This window comes from Agelaius tricolor, unplaced genomic scaffold, assembly GCF_023055355.1.
Source record: "Agelaius tricolor isolate 1412-34295 unplaced genomic scaffold, bAgeTri1.0.p SCAF_9, whole genome shotgun sequence".
Lineage (NCBI taxonomy): Eukaryota > Metazoa > Chordata > Aves > Passeriformes > Icteridae > Agelaius > Agelaius tricolor.
This window is the reverse complement of record NW_027269269.1, coordinates 12,158,303-12,179,104: the sequence shown is the minus strand read 5'-3', so window position 1 is coordinate 12,179,104 and position 20,802 is coordinate 12,158,303. Positions and strand designations below refer to the sequence as shown.

Sequence of the window (20,802 nt, the reverse complement as noted above, 5' to 3'; positions counted from 1 at the left end):
TCTTCCTATATTACTAAACAGAATTCTTTTTTTTCAGAGCTCTTGTAGAACTGAAAATTGATGTACCTAATAAAGTCAGACATCCTCCCAAATCACCACTGGCAGCAGGAAATACCAAATAACACTGCATAAGAGCATTTTTAAGGAAGGTAAAATCTTAGTAAAATAGACATCTCCTAATCATTCCAAGTGCAGCCATTAACTTCTAAAAATTAATTTACTCGATTAAATTCTAGTTCAAACTTACCGGCCCCAAGAAGCTCGTTTCTGAAGAGCAGTCAGGGGCCCCACTTCCATGGCACAGCTGACTGTATCACTATATCCCAGGGAGGACTTCTTCATCCTGAAATCAAAAAGTGAAGAAAACACAGAGTTACCAGAAACTATGATGACCCAGAACCCTACTTTGAAAATGCTGTTGGTCTTCCATGATTATACCAGGTTGTCACCTGTGGCATCACTCTGCTGCTGAATTTCAGAGGTATGGTTTGGGCTTCTTTACCCCAGCAAGGACTATTTAGCACTCTGCAAGCACGTGAAACACAGTGCTGCTTCCCCCCAGTTCAACAGTACTAAATGAGTTTCTTACAAAACAAGGGTTTTTTTGGATAAACTACTCCAAAATCATATTCTTGTTATATGAGCTTAAGAAATTAATCTCAAATCTAAAATTACAAAGAACTTAAACAGAATTCAAGTCTTGATGCACAAGCAGTAAATCACAATTGATTGGATGATCTTATTTCAGTCATCAACTTTAAAGACCATTCAAAACTACACAGGAAAAATTCAGGAATGACAGGGTCTGTTCACAGTACAATATCATATTAATCTGGTAAAATAGATTTTCCAGCTACAGGGACATTAATAGTTTTGTGATTCTACTCAGTTCAAAAGTTCATTGCACTCTGCAACATGAGACCCTCCCACTGCTTCTCCTTAACACTTGACAGTACAATAAAAATATTTAATGAAAGTCACTATTAATCAAAATTCTCTGTCAGTCAAACCTGAGTAACTGCTTGCCCACAGTACTGCACATGTCACTTGGAGGAATATTCAATACTTATCTGCTCAATAGCATCATTTTAACACATTCCTTCAGCACTACATATTCAAAGAATCAAGTTGCCACAATTCAGAGACAGAGCTCACATATAATCATGAAAGACATTAACAGTATTTCTTACTTTATCTTTTACTCCTATAAAATACTTATAAACTGGGCATTCATAGATTATTTACATTTTTCAAAGCTATGAAGACTCAGAAGCTCTATGAATATAAAGAAGGACTTAAAATAAGCATTTAAAACTGCCAAGAGAAAGACCTGATTATTTGCCAGCAGGGAAGAAGGTACTGGGAAAAACAAGTTAAACCAACCTCATTTTGTGTTTGAGCAGAGAACAAATATGTTTTTTCAATGCGTTGCACAAAGCACAGCTATCATTACTAGGTACACACAAATTCTCAAGAATTTGAGAAGATTCTAAACTGACAGAAGAAACTGCTACAGTACCAGAGTATTTGTAGACCAAAGATCACAAAAAGAAAAGAGGAATTAAAAAAATTACTTCAAACTCAGCAACTGAATGAATAGTTCCACATTTACCTCTGACATAGAGAGTGGCTGCAACGTACCAAGATGTGCATACAGTGAACAGATATAACTCCTATGAACACAAGGCTGATTGGTCCAACCTGGTATGGGGAAAAAAAAAGGGATGACACAGGAAATACAGAAATTTTCATGGAAGTATGCTGGGGAAAAATCTTTACAAGAAAAAATTTCACATTGTAGCAAACAATGTAATAATTAAAAATTTTTCACTGTCAGGAGGATGCTGCTGCTCATGTTTCATGGCATCCCTTATTTTCAGTTCACTACTTAAGAGAAGGCTATTCAGGGGTGATCAAGCCCTAAGTACCAAATGAGTACTTCACTCCTTTAACTGTTTCACTTGCCAAAAAGTTTTTCAAGAAAGAAGACTGCATAGACTGCACAATTCAGCAGTTTGAACCACTTGAATTGCAATGACAGCAAAAGTTACAAGCTCCAGACAACTATGAAATTAAATCATTTGCTTCAGAATAAATGCTTGACCACAAGTTTTCACAGAAGGAACTTGCCTTACACCCATGTAATTTTCACTCTCAAACTGAACAACCTGTACTATGGAATTACAGGATTATTTAGTCATAAGGTGAAAATTTCATTTGATTAAATTTACCCTGCCCTAGGAAATGCATTGTATGTTACCAGGTATAAACAACCTTGGCTATACCCTATTTTTGCAGAAAAACTAGATTGATTTAACAAACTGATGCTTCATCCTAAGACATACAATCTGTCTCTAGAGAAGTCTGTACAAAGATAAGACAGCCCCATAGAAACAATTCCCATGAGACATCACAGGAGTCTGAGTAAATGAAGATATTTCTTTTTTTCTGACAAACTTTTTGTTTGGACCAGAAAAATACTTTGGCTAAGCAAAAATGCAACTCATGCAATGAAGTCTTCAGGGTGAAGCAGTAACTTCCTATAAAACAAAAAAAAATCTTCATCTTCAGTACTGATTTCCCCAAATTATAGAGAAGAAATGACACAACTCTATCAATATGGCAGTGACAAATAAGAAGCATTGAGATTTTAGTTTTTCAGGACATATATCTGAAAATCTTTCTAGATGATTTTTCTAGTCTATGAAAAAAGAATTCTTACCACAATGCCAGCATTTTTTATTGCAAGCGGAAGACCAAGAAGCCCAGTTCCAATGTTTCCCTTGAGGAGGTGAGTCAGTGTTTGTATAAACCTGAGGATAAAATGTCACATTAGAAGTACACACTGATGGGGTAGAGGGCAAAAACAAAACCTCACCTTTTCTCTATAATAAAATTATAAATTTCAAGTTTCAACTTAAAATTTACAGTGGTCCAGCTATTTTAAAGGAAGTGCAACACATTCAAATAATGTTTTTATTCATCCTTACACATGAGCACCCTCAAATAGAACACTCAAATAGAAGTTTGATCTTCAGTTCCTTACTCCAGCTTGTGAGATGTTAATTTCTCAGCCATTTCATAGATCTTTTCATAGTTCTAATCACTTTACAAATAGGAACCTTGAAATATTTTACAGCCAGTACATTGTTAGCTTCAAAAGAAGTGAGAACCTACTCAAAATGGGCTGTTTTTTGGGAGAATTATGCAAAGTCCTTATGTATAACCACAAAACTGTTCTGCAGGTCCAAGAAGACCCTTTCAGAGTTCAGAAAACTGCTCATAAGAAACAAGACAGAGGCAAGAAATCTAAACAAGCTTAAGATGAACACATACGTAATGCCTTCTTCATTATCAAGCTGGTAGTGCGTCTTAACTGGCAGGAAAGTATTTTCATGCTCTTCATCTGAGATGCCATCTGAGTCTTCTTCATCAATTAAAGGCTTCATTACTTCCATGCCTGTACAACAGAGGTAACACTACGTTAGCATTACAAACAAGTTTATAGTTCAGAAGTAAGACATGATTCAAACTTCCCATACAATGAGGTTCTAACATGTTCCTAAATACAAAGATTATTTAATCAGATATATAGAGCACAAGTTTGCACAGGATAGTCTCTCTCTTTAAAGTGACACACCATCTCATTACTATTATTATTATTCCCAAACACTACAGTTTTTCGTTAAGAAAAGCAAATTTCTATCATGAAAATGTCACTAGTTTAAATCACTTTGCAAGCTAATGCAACATAAAGCAAAACAGAAAAGTCATCCATCATTACAAAAGGGTGAGATTCATCTTAAACGCTGGTAGCTACTTCAGAATTAAACAATAAGTTTGCACTCAGAGAGGCAAGACAGATACCACAGAAAGTATCTCCATTCATTGAAGAAAGAACCAAAATACAGGAATCAGGTTGCATGCTTTGAAAGCTGCAATTTCCTGAACCTTTTAAACTGGCATAAAATTCCAGCTAAGTAACAGCACCAAGTAACAGCAAGCAGTCAGTAGTGAACAAAATTGCCTTTCAGGCAAAACTAACATCTTATGCCAGTTTAATGTTGAGGAAATTATAACCATTTTAAATTACTACAGTTAAGCAAAGCAAATCCTGCCAAGAGCAAAAAGATTATTTACCCTACACTTGCCTACCACAGTATCCATTCATAAAATATGTTGAATAAGTCTCAAGTTCCCTGTAATGTTAACATTTTGTATTAAAAAAAAAACCAACAAAACAAACCACACTACAGTAACATTTATGTTACAAAGCAGGCATTGTGTGTCAGGGTTTTGGTGGTAATGGGGCTACCAGAGTGGCTTCAAGTGAGAAGCTGCAGGAAGCATCTCCCATGTTAACAGAGGCAATGCCAGCTGCTTCCAGGACATATCTGCTGTGGGACATGTCCAAGCCCATGAGCGATGGTGGCAGCACCTCTGCAATAACAGAGTTAAGAAGGAAAAAAAAAAAATCTGCCAAGTAGCTACAGCTGGAGAGTGGACTGAGAATATGTGAGAGGAACAGTCCTGCAGCACAGAAGGAGGGGCAGGAGGCGCTCCAGGCACCAAAGGTGACATTCCCCTGCAGTCCATGGAGGAGCAGACATCCACCTGCAGCTCCTGAAGGACCCCACAGTGGAGCAGGATGTTCAAAGAAGGCTGTGACCTCAAGGGAAGCCCACTGGAGCAGACTTCCTGGCAGAGGACATGTGGGCCCATGGAGAGAAGAGTCTAAGTCTGGAGCAGGTTTGCTGGCATGTTTGTGACCCCATGGGGACCCATATTGGAGCATTTTCCAGAAGACTTTCTCCCATGGGAGAGGAACATGGAAACATGTTCCACATTGGAACATGGAAAGAGTGTGAGGAGTTCTCCCACCGAAGAGAAAGAAGCAGAAGAAACAATGTGGTGAACTGACCACAGTCCCTATGCACCATCTCCCTGCACCACTGGAGGGGAGGAAGTAGAGAAATTCTGAGTGAAGTTGAACCTGGGAAGAATGGAGAGATGGGTAGAAGGTTTTTTTAAGATTTATTCTTATTTCTCATTACCCTGCTCTTATTTGACTGATAAGAAATTCAACTAATTGAGTCTGTTTTGCCCATGGTGAGTAAATGGCGAACGATCTCTCCCTGTCTTTTTCTCAACCCACACACAAGCATTTTGTTACATTTTCTCCAGCTAAGGAGGGGAGTGATAGAGTATAGCTTTTGTGGACACGCAGAATCCAGCCAGGGTCAACCCACCATAGCCATTAAACAAATCATTAAGGTTTTTATGAAGTCGTGGAGATGTCTAACCCACCAGCAGAACACTGAAGCCAATGCTAAACAACTTCTAAAGAAAAACTGTAGAACAACTGTAAAATCCCACAAAGCAGAAAGCAGCTTATCCAAGTCATTAACATTAAATCATATAGCTCAAACTCTCCTGAAAACACCAAAAGGTTGTCAAAATTTCATGTCTGAAAAGCTGAAAGCCAGTAATGAAAGCACTTGACAGAAGCAAAGATGTCCAGTCAAGAGCAAAAATCAGAGGTCAGAGACCCAACCAGAAAGTACACTGTAAAGCAAATTTATACTCAGCAATATTCTAATTATACAAGTCAGGGTGGACTTCACCACATTTCTGTACGTGGCACATAGTCTATGAATTGATCAAAAGATGGATCACCAGAGTTCCCTCCCTCTGCTCCCACAGCATTGTGCTGACTAGTTCTTGAGGATGCCACCACCATCCTCCCCCTCAGCTCTGAGTCCCTGCTGGGCACATTTGATGCTCACAAAGACCTGCATACTCTGGAGTAAAAGTTTGCCTCCTCAGGGATCAGAGGGAGCAGAAGTTTCACCCAGTGAGCAATTGATTAGGCTGATTTTCATTCTTTAAAGTATTGATTCTAAACTAACAATCTGAAGAAACAAGCCAAACTAGAAGCCTGCAAGTCTGTGATCACATGAAATTCAACAACATATAAAAGAAATAATATTTAAATTAATTTTCCAGTTTTATCTCCATCACATTTTGTAGGATACTCTTCATAATGCTAAACAATAATGACAAGAAGCAGCAAGTCAGGCTCTTATTTAGCAGTAGCACAGGACCAGCATGACCCACAGGACCAACAGCTTTGGTGAGTATCAGCAACTGCTCAATCAAGGGAGAAAAGTAAAATTTTCTTCTTTCATTGCAACCTGAGACTGGAACGTCTGGCATATACATACATCTACACTGTTTACCATGTAGCTAGATGACACACAGAAGACTCTGAACTTTATTTAGACATCCCATTTTACTTTCTCTCAGAACTTCCTGACCCATCTTATGATCACAAAGGTAGTCCTTAAAGAATAGATTTAGATATACTCAAGCACTCCCCTCATCTTTCAAGTAATTAAATTTTTCCTAACACAAGCTATTTTTCTTCTGAAAAGTCACGTCTCCATGCTTAAAGCCATCTAGTCATCTCAGGGTTATTGTTATCACTGTCCCACTGCCCCATTCACCCACCTTCTCAGAAATGGCTTAAATTAGACCCAAGAATATCCATTTCCAATATGCACACTAAGGCTTGGAGTTCGCTGTTCCTATTCTAATGTAACAATGCATTTGAGAATAAGTTCCATTAGAAGTTTTAAAACACAGGCTACAGCAACATCATCAACTCACACTGTCATAACTATACAGGTTATGACTTAGTACAGTTTCCTCTGCAATACTGCATTATATAAAACATTCCAAGAATGCTATCTGGTCTCTATCCTAGTCATAAAAATGCTCTTGAATTGCTTCTTTTCCTCATCACTCCTCCTTCATCCCATGATGTACAGCTTTGGCCTAAAAATGTGAACCCATTAACAGTAATGGTACTGAGACATTAATGGGAGGTGTGGATCAAGCAACTTTCTAAGCACAGGTTTTCATCTGATAACAGATCTCTGTTGGAATAGTGTGGCTGTGTCCCACAGTCCATACCCACAGCAACATCCAGGTTTGTGTAACATCCACACTGAATGGGTCCAAACTTGTAGCACGAGACAAAAAAAGCTTTAGCTTTCCATACTTGGATCTAGCTTGAAATTAATTATTCTGGAACATCCACAGTCATTGCCAGAAAACTGGCACTGAATACCCCCACATTTACTTTGATTCCTTCCTACAAAGGTCCAATATGTGCAATTTAAACACAATCTCAAACTGCAGCACAAGAACAGCATATGCATGTCATACCTGAATCAGAGATGAAGGTGTCTTGCTGCTCTCACAAAGCACATGGTACAGAGCACACCTCAGCCAACATTAGATCCATGCTCCACCAAACTGTCCTGGCTGCACCCAAACACACTATGAATAATCCAACCCAGTGATCAGCCACAGAAGCCCCTGAAAATTTTGCATTATCATCATTCAGCACAACTAAAAATAAGGAAATTCATTTCTGCACACCCTTTTGTTTTCACTTAGACGAAGAACCAGACAATTTTCAGCCCTGCCCTTCCATCACCCAATATGAATTTCTTTCCTCCTCATTCCACCACAAAAATCTTTTCAGATCAAATGCTGTCTTCTGATTGTCTTTAACAGTTAATTAAACTGACACTGTTTCTGCTTTCTTCTGTGAACATCCATGCAAGCAGGGTGCCAAAAAGCTCTGCATCTACCGCTATCAACCAAGGCAACACAAAGTGCATTTCATCTTCTCCAGCCTTATCACAGCAATGTTGAAACTAATTCCTTAAGCCACTGGAGAGATAAATCTCTGATCCATTACAGCTGCACATCACACTATAATCATGCATAAATGTCAACACTCTATCCTCAAAGACCCAAATTTCAACCATTAATCAACCGGCAGTAACACAGAGAGATTAAATCCATAGTGTTAAAATTGTTACAACTATTACTCCCAATTTTGTGTCTTCACACGTACTTTTCTATCCCCTAGAATTTGCCAGCATCTTGCCAACACTTATGGACATAGTGCAAAGAAACCTTTGAACTATTACTAAATTTACTTAATTCTCAAGCTTTTCAAGCACACTGAAGAAATCCTCTAGTTCAAAAGTTCACCAAAGAAATTAATTTTCACCAAGAACTTTAGTTAGTTTTTCTATATTACTCAAGCAATTAACACCTCCAAATTTAACTGAACCACTCAGCACCATAGGAGATAAAACCGATCTCCATCATTTTCATTTTATGGAAGAAACAGTGACAAAAGAATAAAGGAGTTTGCCAGGCAGGCATAGCAAGCTAAAGGAGATATTAAAAATAAAAGCCAAGTTTGATCCTCTAATATTCCTTTGGAGAAGGTCACGCACCAGACAAATTCATGTCTAAAACCCCTTTTCCAAATCCAATTTAGCAATATGGTCTGGTTTTCATTTGCTTGGGGTTTTTGTCCCTTCAGGTTTTTGAAGTCAGTGTCAGCAAATGGAATGAAGTGGATTTGACATACAAGCTTGTAAAGATCTGGGGGACAGGATGTAGCATAACATTGTTTGCATCAGCTGGTTTTACTCATTTATGGGAGAGAAACACACAGGTCTTGTTGGAGCAACACTTCACACGTATATTAAGTGCTTAGCAAAAAGCAGTAGGCAGAGGAGGTCCTGCACACACTTCACTGCTCAGTCAGCTTCTACACAAGAACATGCCCACAGGGCCAGAAACTGCCCAAGATTCACAAACTGTGAACTGTGTTTATTAAACAGAGGGTGACCCAGTGCCTCTGTAATTGGGATAAAGATTCAATTTAACAAGCAGCTATTTTGACTAGGCCAGCATGCTCCATAAAAGAGAAAATCAGCACCACATCATCTTTACACGAGCCTAAAATGCAGGTTTATGCTAATATTTTCCCACAGGCTATGAAAAGTCATATTCATGATCCTGGGGACATACCCAGACCTTCTGTCACCAACCAGGGCTGGCTGCTCTTATGGGACAAAGTTAGTGACTGAATTATGAACAAGCAGACACATTCAAGGAGTCTTCACTGCAGTGTTAACACAGAATAAACATTTATATCTGGCAGCAGCCACACCTGTGACAACAGGAGAGGCTCAGTGTTCCCAGCAAGTGCATTCAGTTGCCAGATGATCCATGTATTACCTCTGTTCTGCAGAGAGGCTTTTCAATCCAACTCTCAGAACAGGGCTCTCAAGACAAATTTAATTACAAAGGAAACATTGTGACTAATTATTTTCAAAGTAACGCTCAGTTACTCCCTCAACCACAGAAGGAAATAGCTGCCTAGGTATTTAGGTACTTTAGCCTACAAATAACCCTCCCAGCACTTCTCCAGAGGACATCTCACTGCACAGTACAGCTTTGTCCACAAAGCACTCATGATCAGCTAAGTCACATGCTTCCACCACCTCCAAAGAAATTACAGAGCAAGACAAAGCAACTATGAATGGTACTGCTAGGGGCATGCTGGCCCAGACGGATAAACCTTGGTAAATTTTCCTAGCTCAAGGGGGAAGTAACAGATAACACCATTAAACCATAGACAAGCCAGCTGCCTTTTTATTTTCCACTACAGCTACTCCTGCTGAATATAAGAGAGATAAAAATAAACAAACAAAATGCTCAAAATAAAATATATTATTCAGTTTGAAAACTGAAAAGGAAAATCTCATCTGGTTTAAAAATTACTATTAAATACTAATAATTACATTTTCCAAAACAGTAAAAGTGAGCATCAGCTTTTGTTGTGTTTGTTTGTCAAGAACTCCAAGCTATGCCTCATGCAATTATTTGCATCCCTTTTTATTTCTCTTTGGAAAATAAATCTCGGATCATTTATTTCTCTCCATTACAGACCGTAACTTAATAAAGTAGATTTATTCAGCTTTGTGGTAGACTGTATTAATCTTGAGAATGGTTATTTCTAAGCAAATGTTGAAAGTCAATAACGCCTCACAATAAGCAGGAGGAAGTGTTTGCTTTTGCATCATAACTGTTGGATCCATAAGGCTCATAAAATGGGCACACTTGCAGTTATTAAACCAAAGTGCACACAGGTCTGCATAGCTATTGCACACTTACCGAGGAGCAATTTTACCCCAACCCACAACGGATCATTTATCCAGACAGACACTAGTCTTAAATAATCCACTAACCTGTCTAGACCAAGCCACACATTTCTAAAATTAACACACTCTTAAGTGACAACACATTGGCAAGACTTCAGCTTTATTAAGTATTAAATAGCACTGAACCATGCAAAAGATTTTGGAATTCTTATCAGGTGTGGAATTGCATTTTTAAATCATTAATAACACAGAAAATCCAGCTTCTAGGGCTTCTGACAGGAAAAACTGTCTTATGTGTGAACTTATGGGGGAAAAAATAAGAAAAAAGCTCTAAAATTTCTTTCAGCAACCGTTCCTCCAAAGTGAAAATCTCTCGATGCAAGATGGATCAGCCTTGGGGACAACAAAATTTGAAGCATGTCTTCCAAGTCCTATCATTGCCATGGGACAGGACAAAATCTGCAGATTAATCCTCAGATTCCTAGCAGGGGAACAAGGATGTCTGGGGGACTGAAGCATCTCTCTAATGAAGAAAGGCTGAGGGAGCTGGGCTCATTCAGCCTCAAGAAGCAGCAGCTTAGAGGAGACCTCACCAATATATGTAAGCATTTAAAGAGGGGTGCCGGGAGGATGGAGCCAGGCTCTGCTCAGTGGTGCCAACCACTAGGACACGAGGCAGTGGGCAGAAACTGATGCACAGGAAGATCCCTCTGAACACGAGGAAGAACTTCTTTACAGTGTGGGTGACCGTGCACTGGAACAGGTAACCCAGAGAGGCTGTGGATTGTCCCTCTCTGGAAATACTCAAAACCCATTTGGATGCAATCCTGTGCCATGAGCTCTAGAATGGCCCTGCTCGAGCAGGACATGAACCCACTGTGGTCCCTTCCAACCGGACCCACTCTGTGATTCTGAAAACACAGCTCTGAGATGAGATCTTCCATGTGTCTAGCCCAGCCACAACTATACTTTATAACTAAACCTACTACGAGCTAACTTGTCCACCCATGGGCAGAAAAACTAAGAGATGAACATCTAGGTGTCCTCCATCAATTAGATTTAAAGGTGGTAAGAGTAATATACTGTAAATGCAATAAATACAATACCGCTAACACATACACATATGCCCCGAAAAACCCCAACCCAGCCTTGCAGGGCAGATAAATGCATCGCCGATGCAAAGAGAACGTATTTCCATGAACTTCTACGGAAGCCGTGACTTCATCAAGAAACCGAGCGCCAGCCAGGTGCGACTGGCGCCCCGGGGAGCGGCCCCTGCCGCCCCGCAGAGCCCCTGAGGGCTGCGCTGCCCTCAGCCCGCCCGGCCCCGGTCCCGGTCCCGATCCCGCCGGTCCGGTCCCGCCGGTTCGGTCCCGGCAACTCAGCCCTCGCCGCCGCGGCCCCAGCGAGGCGGAGACATCGCAGCGCAGCACCCACCCCCACTCCAGGTGGGATGGTTCATCCCGCCCGCCTCGGCGCGCCGAGCGCCGCAGCGCATCCCCGGTGGGCCGAACCATCTCTCCCGAAGCGGAGGGGGGGTAAGGACCGGCCCGCCGGTCCCGGCGCTCGAGCCCCCTCCTTCCCGCCCCGCAGCCAGCCGCCCCCCCGCCGCCGCCGGGCAGCACGGCTCGGGTCGCCTCACCCAGCTCCTCCCTGCCCGCGCCGGCCATCGCCCCACCGGGCTCCGCTCGCCCTTCCGCCGATGTGGAGCCGGCCGGCGCGGCGCATGCGCCCGGCGGGAGCGAACCATCGAGGGCGGCGGGCGGGCAGGCGGGCCCTGCGCGGGCTGAGGGAGGCGGTGCCGCTCCCGGTGCGGGGCCGCCGTCTGCCTCGGCCTCCTGCCCCGCGGCAGCACCAGCCCATGGAGTCGTGAAGTGTCTCAACTTGGGAGGGGTCCATCAGGATCTTCAAAGCCCTGCTCCATGTAGGAGCACCTGAAGCCAAAGCGTGTGACTAAAAGCAGTGTCCAGACGCTCCCTAACCATGACATCATTGTCATCCTTAGGGATGCTCTTTGGCTTTGCTGCGGCCCAGCTGTGCTGGCCTCATATAGCGGTGCCCCTGGCAGGGCTGGGGAGCCCGGCGTTGGATGGGGCACTGCAAGCTTCGAGCCATAATTAATCGGCAAAGACGGCAAACAGGGATTAGTGTGAAGAGTTCAGCAGAGCTGAGCATCTGGAACTCTAGGAGATTAACCACTAACCTCCCTACCTTAACCTGTTTTGCTAGTTGCTTTCCAGTATTTCTTCTTTCCTGCCACTATTTCTTCAGCAGAACTACCTATATCTATGGCTGATTTGACTAAAGTAATAACGTTTCCAGCTGCTGCTTTCCTACAACAACTTTTTTTTTTTTTTTTTATGGAGAATATAGGATAAAGTAATTTGATTTTTTTTTTCTACCCAAGAGAAATGCGAAATGCAGTCTTCTGAAGCTTCTCATAAACTTCAGTCATCTTTAGACATACATCATTAATTAATTTATCTACTATGAAGAATTTCCAGTGGGGAAAGCATCCATTTTCAATTGTCAAATCTATGTGTATTCCAAATACTCCTCCAAAGTTTCATTAAAAAAATGAGCCATGTGCATGAGCTATTATCATCAAATTTATTTTAGAAAAGGGTTCCCAGTAGGCTATCCATGACTGCAGGTTATTGATTTAAGGAACTGACTCACTAATTACAATATTTGTGTCGAGCATTTATGCAATATTCTACTTTGTTTATAACAATGCCAAACTTTGTTCAAGAAAATATAAAATTACCAGATCTTTAAAGTTGTATTGAGTTGAGTGTTCATTCTTTCTACCTTGTCATTGCATCTCAGGACTTGACTCACTAAATCCTGTGTAGACATTGAAGAGATGTTAAGGACATGATACATGTTTATTTCACATCCTACCCAATGGAAAACTTTGTTTCTACTACTTGCTGCTACTTCCATAAAAATTATTTTTTCTGGGAGCAGGTTTGTTGTGTGCTTTGAGAGATTTTTCTAATATGCTCCAAAAGTTATATCTAGCATGTGAGTAACCAGTGGTGACCAATGAATATTCAAAAACACATGGGAGATACTGTAATGTGATAGAAATTAGTGATTTTGTAATCTGCATTTTGTTTCTCTTTGGTAAGAATAGAAGGATTTGCTTTAATGTCTGCATCTGGTTAAATTCTAGGCATCCATCCATCAAAGCAAAATGACTTTATGATGAGAATATTGCAGACACCAAACACTTGTTTACCATAGGCCTCCTTTTCTGAATAGCATTTACAGCATCTCTCTTAGAAATCATGAATTCAACTCATGTTGTTTCTGTCGTTTCAGATCAACAAGGCTAGATGGAGTACAATACCCAACTTCTTCCATTTTTAATTTTTTTAATTAAAAGCTAACCCCAAAATCTTTAAGGGCCATTTTCAGTAATGTTTTTTTTTGTCTGCTTAAATCCCCCTTGTTAGAATAGATGTTCTGCTAGGTCTATCTGAACCCAAATTATACTCTAGCTAAATTTCCACACTTTTTTAGGGAAAAAAATACAAGGACCAATTAAATATACAGAAATACATTTTCAATATACAATCCAACTATACAGATGCCTGTGGGCTTTAGCTTTGGGGCTGCTAAAGTCTTGAGGGACTTCCATTTCTTCATGGAATCTTCCTTTTGTGATGCTATATATTTGGCTTCCAGACCCTCCATTGGCAGTGAATTCCATAATTTGCTCATGCATGGTACAAAAAAATGTGCCTTTTTAGCCTGCTACGTGATAATCTCTAGTCTTGCAGCATAAAAATAATTATTGCATTTACCTTGTCTAAGTCATTCTTGACAGATCGCTGCCATACTCTCTCCTGTCTCTTTTCCAGGCTGAAGAGTCCTAATTTATTTAAATCTCCCTTCACAGAGATGCCATTCCATCTTTCCTTAATTCCTGTTCCCTTCTTCTGTGAGTTCTGGATCCCCCATGTTCAGCTGCAGTTGAGGACGCCAGAAGTGCAGCCATACAAAGGCACTAAAACCCTTCTGCCTACGTCTGAGGGGTTTTCACTCCTGTTTTTTGTAACAATTTGTATTTTAACTTTTACTCAGGTAGTACCTTGCAAGGTGATTACTCTGCATGATATTTTAATGAGCCATTGGTAGGCCTCAATTATGTTGCCATCCAACTGCCTGTAGACTATAATTCTATCTGATTGGCAAATGATTGACATTCCTCTAAGATTTATATCACTGCTTTGGTTGGAACTTTGAGGTCCCTTCCAACCCAAACCATTCTATGAGTCTATGATTATGCAACCTGAAAACATGTATATATTTCTTTATCTCTTTTCATTTCCTTAGTTACAAGTGTGTGCTTCCTTTCGCAGCAGTTCCTTACGATCCGTATGCTGGTCTGTAACAGCCCATTCCCAAGGGTTCTTATTTTCCTTCTTTTTCTTGGTACAAAAATTGAGCGCTGAAAATCTTAAACTGTGGTTAAAAACTCAGTGTTGTAATGCTGCTTTAAAGAATTGCAGTTGACAGGAGGAGACTCAAGCTTTTAGAAGGACTTGGTTTGATGTATATCAAATGGGGAACTCTTTTGTAATATCTTGATATGAAGTTTCATGCGATGCTCGCCTTTCTTTGCTGTGAAAAAATTTTGGAAGGAGGTCCAGATTTTGATTTCCATTGTATTTCCTAGAATCACAGAATGGATGACATTAGAAGGGATCTTTGAAAATTATTTGGTCCCACCACCCTGGCAAAGCATGGCCATGTGTATCTATCCAGGCAGCTTTTAAATATTTTCACAAAGGAGACTCCACAATGCCTCTGGAGAGCCTGTGCCAGTGCCTGGTGACCCTCACATCAGAAAAGTGTTTCCTGATATTCAGAGAAAATCTCCTGTGTTTCAGTTTGTGCCCATTGCCTCTGGTTCTGGCACTAAATGCTAGTTAAGAGAGCCTGGCTTCATCCTCTTTGCAACTTCCCTTCAGTTATTTGTAGACACTGATGGGATCTGTCTGAGTCTTCTCTTCTCCCAGCTGAACAGTCCCAGCTCTTTCAGTCTTTTCTCATGGAAGAGATGCTCCACTCACTTCATTCTTGTGGCCCTTGGTTGGACTCTCTACAGTCTGTGTACTTCTCTCTTGCTCTGAGGAGCCCAGCACTGAAAACAGCACTGCAGGTGAGGCCACACTGGTGCTGAGCAGAGGGAAAGACTGGTCACCCCCCTTGCCATGGTGTCAGTACTTTGCCCAGTACAGCCCAGGATGCCACCGGCCTCCTTTCATCAAGAATTCCCTGCTGTCTCCCATTCAGCTTGGTGTCCAGCCGGGTGCCCACTCCCCTCTTGCCAAGCTGCTTTCCAGCTGGGTGGCCCCCAGCATCCCCTGGTGCCTGTAGTTGTTCAGGAGGTGTGTGGCTGAAGACAGCAGGCATGTTGTCAGTGTCACCACTTAAGAACACAGATCATAAAAGGCCCATTGTGTTCAACAAATATGCTTCAACCTCCAAAACTGCCGCTCAGAAGTTTGATTGCTACAGCTGTAACACAGAAATGTTGGATGGCCCCCACAGGAATCCATAAAACATAGCTGTTTAGTAACAAAATGTTAAAAGCTTGGGGTGTGTTGACTCTCCCTAAGCTTTGATGAAGAGTAAGTATGATTATAAAAGATACTGCAGCTGTCAAAAGTGCTGGTGGTGGTTCATACTTCAAATAGAAATTATCAGCACATTTAAAATACCAGAAACATTTGAGAAAGCCGACAGGATTTTTCCCAACATGAATCATTATCATGTCAGTAAAGTAAAATATTTTATCTGTCACTTAATGAAAATAAAATATCTTTATTTGCATATAGATCTGCATGTGCTGGGACTTATCATTCAAGCATTGCCAACATCAAGGTTTGCTTTTGTTGTTTAATTTGGTGGGCTGCCAGTGTCAACTTTCTTTCAGTACATTTCAAAGTCAAAGTACAGTATCCCTTCAATAAGTAGGTCACTTGGGAAAATGTCACAAATGTTCAGATACTTGTGAATCTTTGTCAGCTCTTATTTATCTATAAATAAAAAAACAGATGTACTGCATGGTAAACATACCAAGTTGCACTAAAGGAGATCATATGATAATTTTGGGCAGTGCCTCAGATTCACAACACTTTTCCATATTGTCCTCCTAACTTCACGAGTCCTACAATCTGAAAAATAGTGCTTGAATTCTGAGGGTGTCCAAAAAATACAACTCTCCAGATGCTCTTAAGCATCTGCATAGACATACCCTGATGCTTGTGAAATTAGGTAGATGTCTGTAGTTCTGCTCATGACCAGAGACACTGTCAAATCTTGATATCTCACTCCAGCTTATGGTCAGCTGTGTCTTGTCCTGGAGTATTCTCAAATGAAAGGATCAGGGAGGTTTTAGTCATGGCCCTGTTCTGGACTTCTAGTCAGATTTCTCCAAGACTATATCCCAGAACTGTCAGGGAACAGGCCTCTTCAATCAGCTCCCAAAAAGCACTGTGGACAAGAATGTATAAAATCTGTCTTCCTCCATTTCCACAGTCCCCCCACAGTATTCCAGCAGTCTTTACACCTTCAAACAGCTCATGTATCCTCATGTAACATTTCTAGGGCATTTAGTATACTCACAAGAACTGAAAACAGATGACAGGAGAGGGGAGAAGAACTTTGATGGTGTAAGACAAACCATTCCTGTTTTAAAAATTCTACCATTCATAGTTTTTCACAGCTGGATATAATCCATTGGCATAGGTCTTTTGGTGCCCATAGCTGTAATATCACAAAAAGTCATGGCCCACCAGCAGAGCCCTGAGGTAGCTGTCAGCCACCCTCCCACTCCTATGATTCACATCTGCTTTGGAAACTAGTACAGCCCATGGCACAAAGCATTATTCCCAAGTCTGCTCTAATTCAGGAGAAAACTCCAGAGAACTACAGCTCAGAGCACTGAAAATCCACATTGCAGCATGCACTGCAGGGACTTCTTTCATGTGTCTTGGGAGGATTCTCCCTCTACCAGCTGCAAGGCTTGTACAGCCCTTGTATTCCTATGAAGCAGTTCAAAGAGGAGTGTGAAGAGGAGGATGATCATCTGCCTGCTTGAGCTTCCTGAGGTAAAAGAAGTTGTAGGACACCATAAAACCATAGCCAGTTAGTGATTAAAAGGTGATAACTGCAAATACTTTTTAAAGCTGCAGGTAATATTAACTATAGGAATTTAAAAATAGCTGCCTAGCTAATTTCAATTTACTTCAGAGGATGAATCACATCCAATTAAAAAAAAAAGAAGCCTCCTGGAAAGGGTTAGAAAGCATGAGATGTTAGAAAATCTATGATCATTCAGACAATTGAGCACTGGAGTAAGGACATCTGTAGGATTTTCCTAGGATCAGTTTCTTACTCTGAAATTTGCAACTGCTGTATACATACAAGTACCTACATTGGTAATAATTTATTCAGTAAACGTGGTAATCAAGCTCTTTCTCATCTGCTCTGAGCTTTATTTAATGTCTGTGAAAACAAAGTGTACCATTTGGCATTTATCTTAGAAACTCAGGTCAGCCACTCATATTCAGGAAGCATTTAGAAGCTGTCCTTTCATCCACAGGAGCCACCCTGTAGAGCAGCATAAAATCAATGACACACGCTCTCTTTATAGCCAGACCCAATGTGAGTAGTTTAGAAAATAATTGATGGCCTGTTTCTGTCTGTATCATGTATTCAATGTGCAAGTGAGCAATCGTCCATCTGGACAGCTGCACTTTGGCTGCTGTGCTTGAGAGCAGCGCCATTTCCCCCCCTGCATGCAGCCTCCTGCCCACTGGAGCTGCATAAGCATGGTTTCAGGTTCTGCCCCCCTTCTGAGCTGCTCTGCTTCACACGTTGGAGGTAATGCTCAGCCCACTGTGGTGGGTTGACCTTTGCTGTCCACCAGATGCCCACCAAAGCCACTTTATCACTACCCTCCTCACCTGGACGTGGGAGAGAAAATATGATGAGAGGTCTGTGAGTTGAGATAAGGACAGGAAGAGAGCTCTCAATTTTTACCATCACATGTTAAACAGACTCAACTTGGGGAAATTAATTTAATTTATGCAAATGAAACAGAGCAGGATAATGAGAAATAAGAAAAAAAAATCTAAAACCACCTTTCTCCCAGACTTCATTTTTTCCTGCACTCAGCTCCCAGGACAAGGGTAAAGGAGAGGAGTAAAAAATTCACTTACTTCCATTCATGGAGTGTCAGTGTCACAAATTATCAGCCATTGTTTCATCTTTCTGTTTAAACACAATGAATAGTGTCTTCCATTCATGGAGAAGTTCTGCTACACTGTAATTAGAAGCCAATCTTAATACAACCTGAAAAAACAGTTTTCTCCTTAAAGATCTAACTCTTTGTTAACTGCCATGTTTGCTTTTGAATTGTCAGTTGCATAAAACTCCATCCTAAACCCCATAAATAAAGCATTTACCAGAACTAAAGGATGCATTGACAACGTTGTCTTTTTCTGGAGTACTGACTTTGAATGGTATTTATCAATACAGTGAACACCTCCCCTTCTATACAGAAGTTCATTCTGCTCTTTATTTCACAAAGACATTTTCAAAATAATCAGCATATCCATCTTTTACAAGTGCTGCACATTTAGACTGAGGTAAATAATAATTCATATTGATTTAATGTTGAGTATTATATTTGGCTGTGGACTTCTAACAATAGAATGGGTACTGGTACCCATTTACAGCTACAGCTCTGTATGTAGCATAAAAAGAAATTACACCATTAACTTTATCCCTTTTTCCCTTTTTGCTAACCCTTTTCATTATTCCTTCTTCCTCCTTTCTCAGCTGAAAAGTCTGAGATAAGCGTGATGTCAGCAGCAAAAATAGCAAAGCTTTTAACAGTTAAATAAAGGTGTGACTACAAAGAGGGACTAAGGGGACAAAGAGCTGCTTCATGGAAGCCATGGCTGCTCATAGTAAGATCTCTGCTTCTGGTAAGAGTGTAGAGACACTGCATTCTGCATCAAAGGATTACATATAGTCTGGAAATAATTAATATATGTATATGTGTGTGTGTGTGTGAATTTGTGTGTGTATGTGTGTGTGTATATATATATGTTTGGAAATCCACCAATTTGCATCACCAAATTATATTCTAAATAGGAAAATTTTGGTGGAGACTACTATTGATTAGCAAAGGGCAAGCATGACTTCAAAATTCAAAAGGTGATATCCTGATGCATGTGTGCCAGTCCTGGTTTGTGGGTAAGCTGAATATCCCAGAAAATAGGCATATAGACTGACTATACCAGTAAGCTTGTTAGATGTGAGTAAAATCAGTGTTCTGTGATAATCTATATTAAATTACAATCTAAAACCTGGTATGATTCAGAGCTGAGCTTGCACTTTCCTAGGCACAACTGGCACACATACTATTCCCAACAAGGCTGGATGTGGCAATCTCATTTTGGAGGGTGGTAAACCTTAAGTGTATGGGATCCTATCTCATGCTCAAAAAAAAAAGGATCATGCCCTGTTTTGGTTACAAGTACAGAATTTGTTCTGTGGTGTAGATGCATTGAAGAGGGGGTCAACAAGCACCCGGTTCCTGATGGAGCCAAGAAGTTGCAGAATCTCCCTTGTCTGTAGCTGGAGCAAGAGCAGAGCATGGGCAAGGGGGAGAGAGAAAGCAGATGTTTGCTGTGCAAGGTGCTTCTTTCCTGTGTAAAGCAATGTTGTGAATCAACCATGTCTGGTGTAGCCAATGGGCACAGAAATGAATGCCAGAATCTTCTGAGTCCAGTTCTCCCTGCCACTCTGAATAAAAATGCCTGCAATATTCTTTTTCAGTCACAGCTTTCTCCACAGCACCATAGCCAGTGAGGAAAATGAGACATAGTTATTTTTTCCTTGGCTTATTCAGACAAATTAAGACGGTATGAAAACAGAAATATTAACTGCTGACATTTACCAGCTGGTTCTGGTGGCACTGCAGTAGGATGCTTGAAGGAAAGTTTGGATGTGATTTCTGCTCAGTTCACTCAGTCTGAGTCAACTTCCCCTCTGTACACTACAGCACTATAATTAGTACTAGTTCAATTGCATTTCACAAATTAAAGTGTTGTGTAAATTGTTCCCATATTCAGCACAACACTTCTACTCTTAAGGGATAATCCAGGCCAAGGAACATCCTGAGACTCCATGGAGAAAGACTATCACTTCTTGCAGAGTGGAGGGGAGAGAAGCAAATGAGCAATGTCTCTATGTATCTGTATTCTAGGTATGTGGTAGTTTGTCAAATTTTAGCCAGAAGTAGGATTGAAACTAGATGATCTTTAAGTCTCTTTCAGCCCAAACCACTCTATGATTCTCACATTTTGCTAATGAAAGGCTGTTAATGTAGGAAAGAGGAGGCAGAAGCAGAGGAGCAGACCAAATATTGCTGGGATAGGAAACTATCCTGGACAAATCCTCCCTTCACTGTATAATAAAGCTGGTTTAAGAATCTGGCAGGAGAGAGAAAGGATATCTGAATGCCTAGTCAAAGAGTACATGGGCTTAAAATGCTATTTAGTCCTCCAAGAAGATTTTAAAACTCTGTGCTGAGGACACAGAAGGTTTTCTAACACAGGCTGATGCTCCTGTGTTAGCAGCACAGTGGGTCATGTAACAGAAGTGTCTGCCTCATCCTTCCTAGATATCACAGGTACAACAGGGGACAGCAGCTCCTTTGGGACATCTCCAT

General features: G+C 40.9%; 1 protein-coding gene across 1 annotated transcript in view; it reads right to left on the bottom strand.

The window, feature by feature from the left end:
* Positions 1 to 11,790, bottom strand: part of SLC36A4 (solute carrier family 36 member 4) — a 93,575-nt gene extending 81,785 nt beyond the window's left edge. The window contains 6 exon segments of the mRNA XM_071432776.1: positions 248 to 343; positions 1,613 to 1,701; positions 2,723 to 2,813; positions 3,337 to 3,460; positions 11,683 to 11,766; positions 11,769 to 11,790. Coding sequence (XP_071288877.1) covers positions 248 to 343; positions 1,613 to 1,701; positions 2,723 to 2,813; positions 3,337 to 3,460; positions 11,683 to 11,766; positions 11,769 to 11,790 — 506 coding nt within the window.
* Positions 11,791 to 20,802: the final 9,012 nt, after the last annotated feature.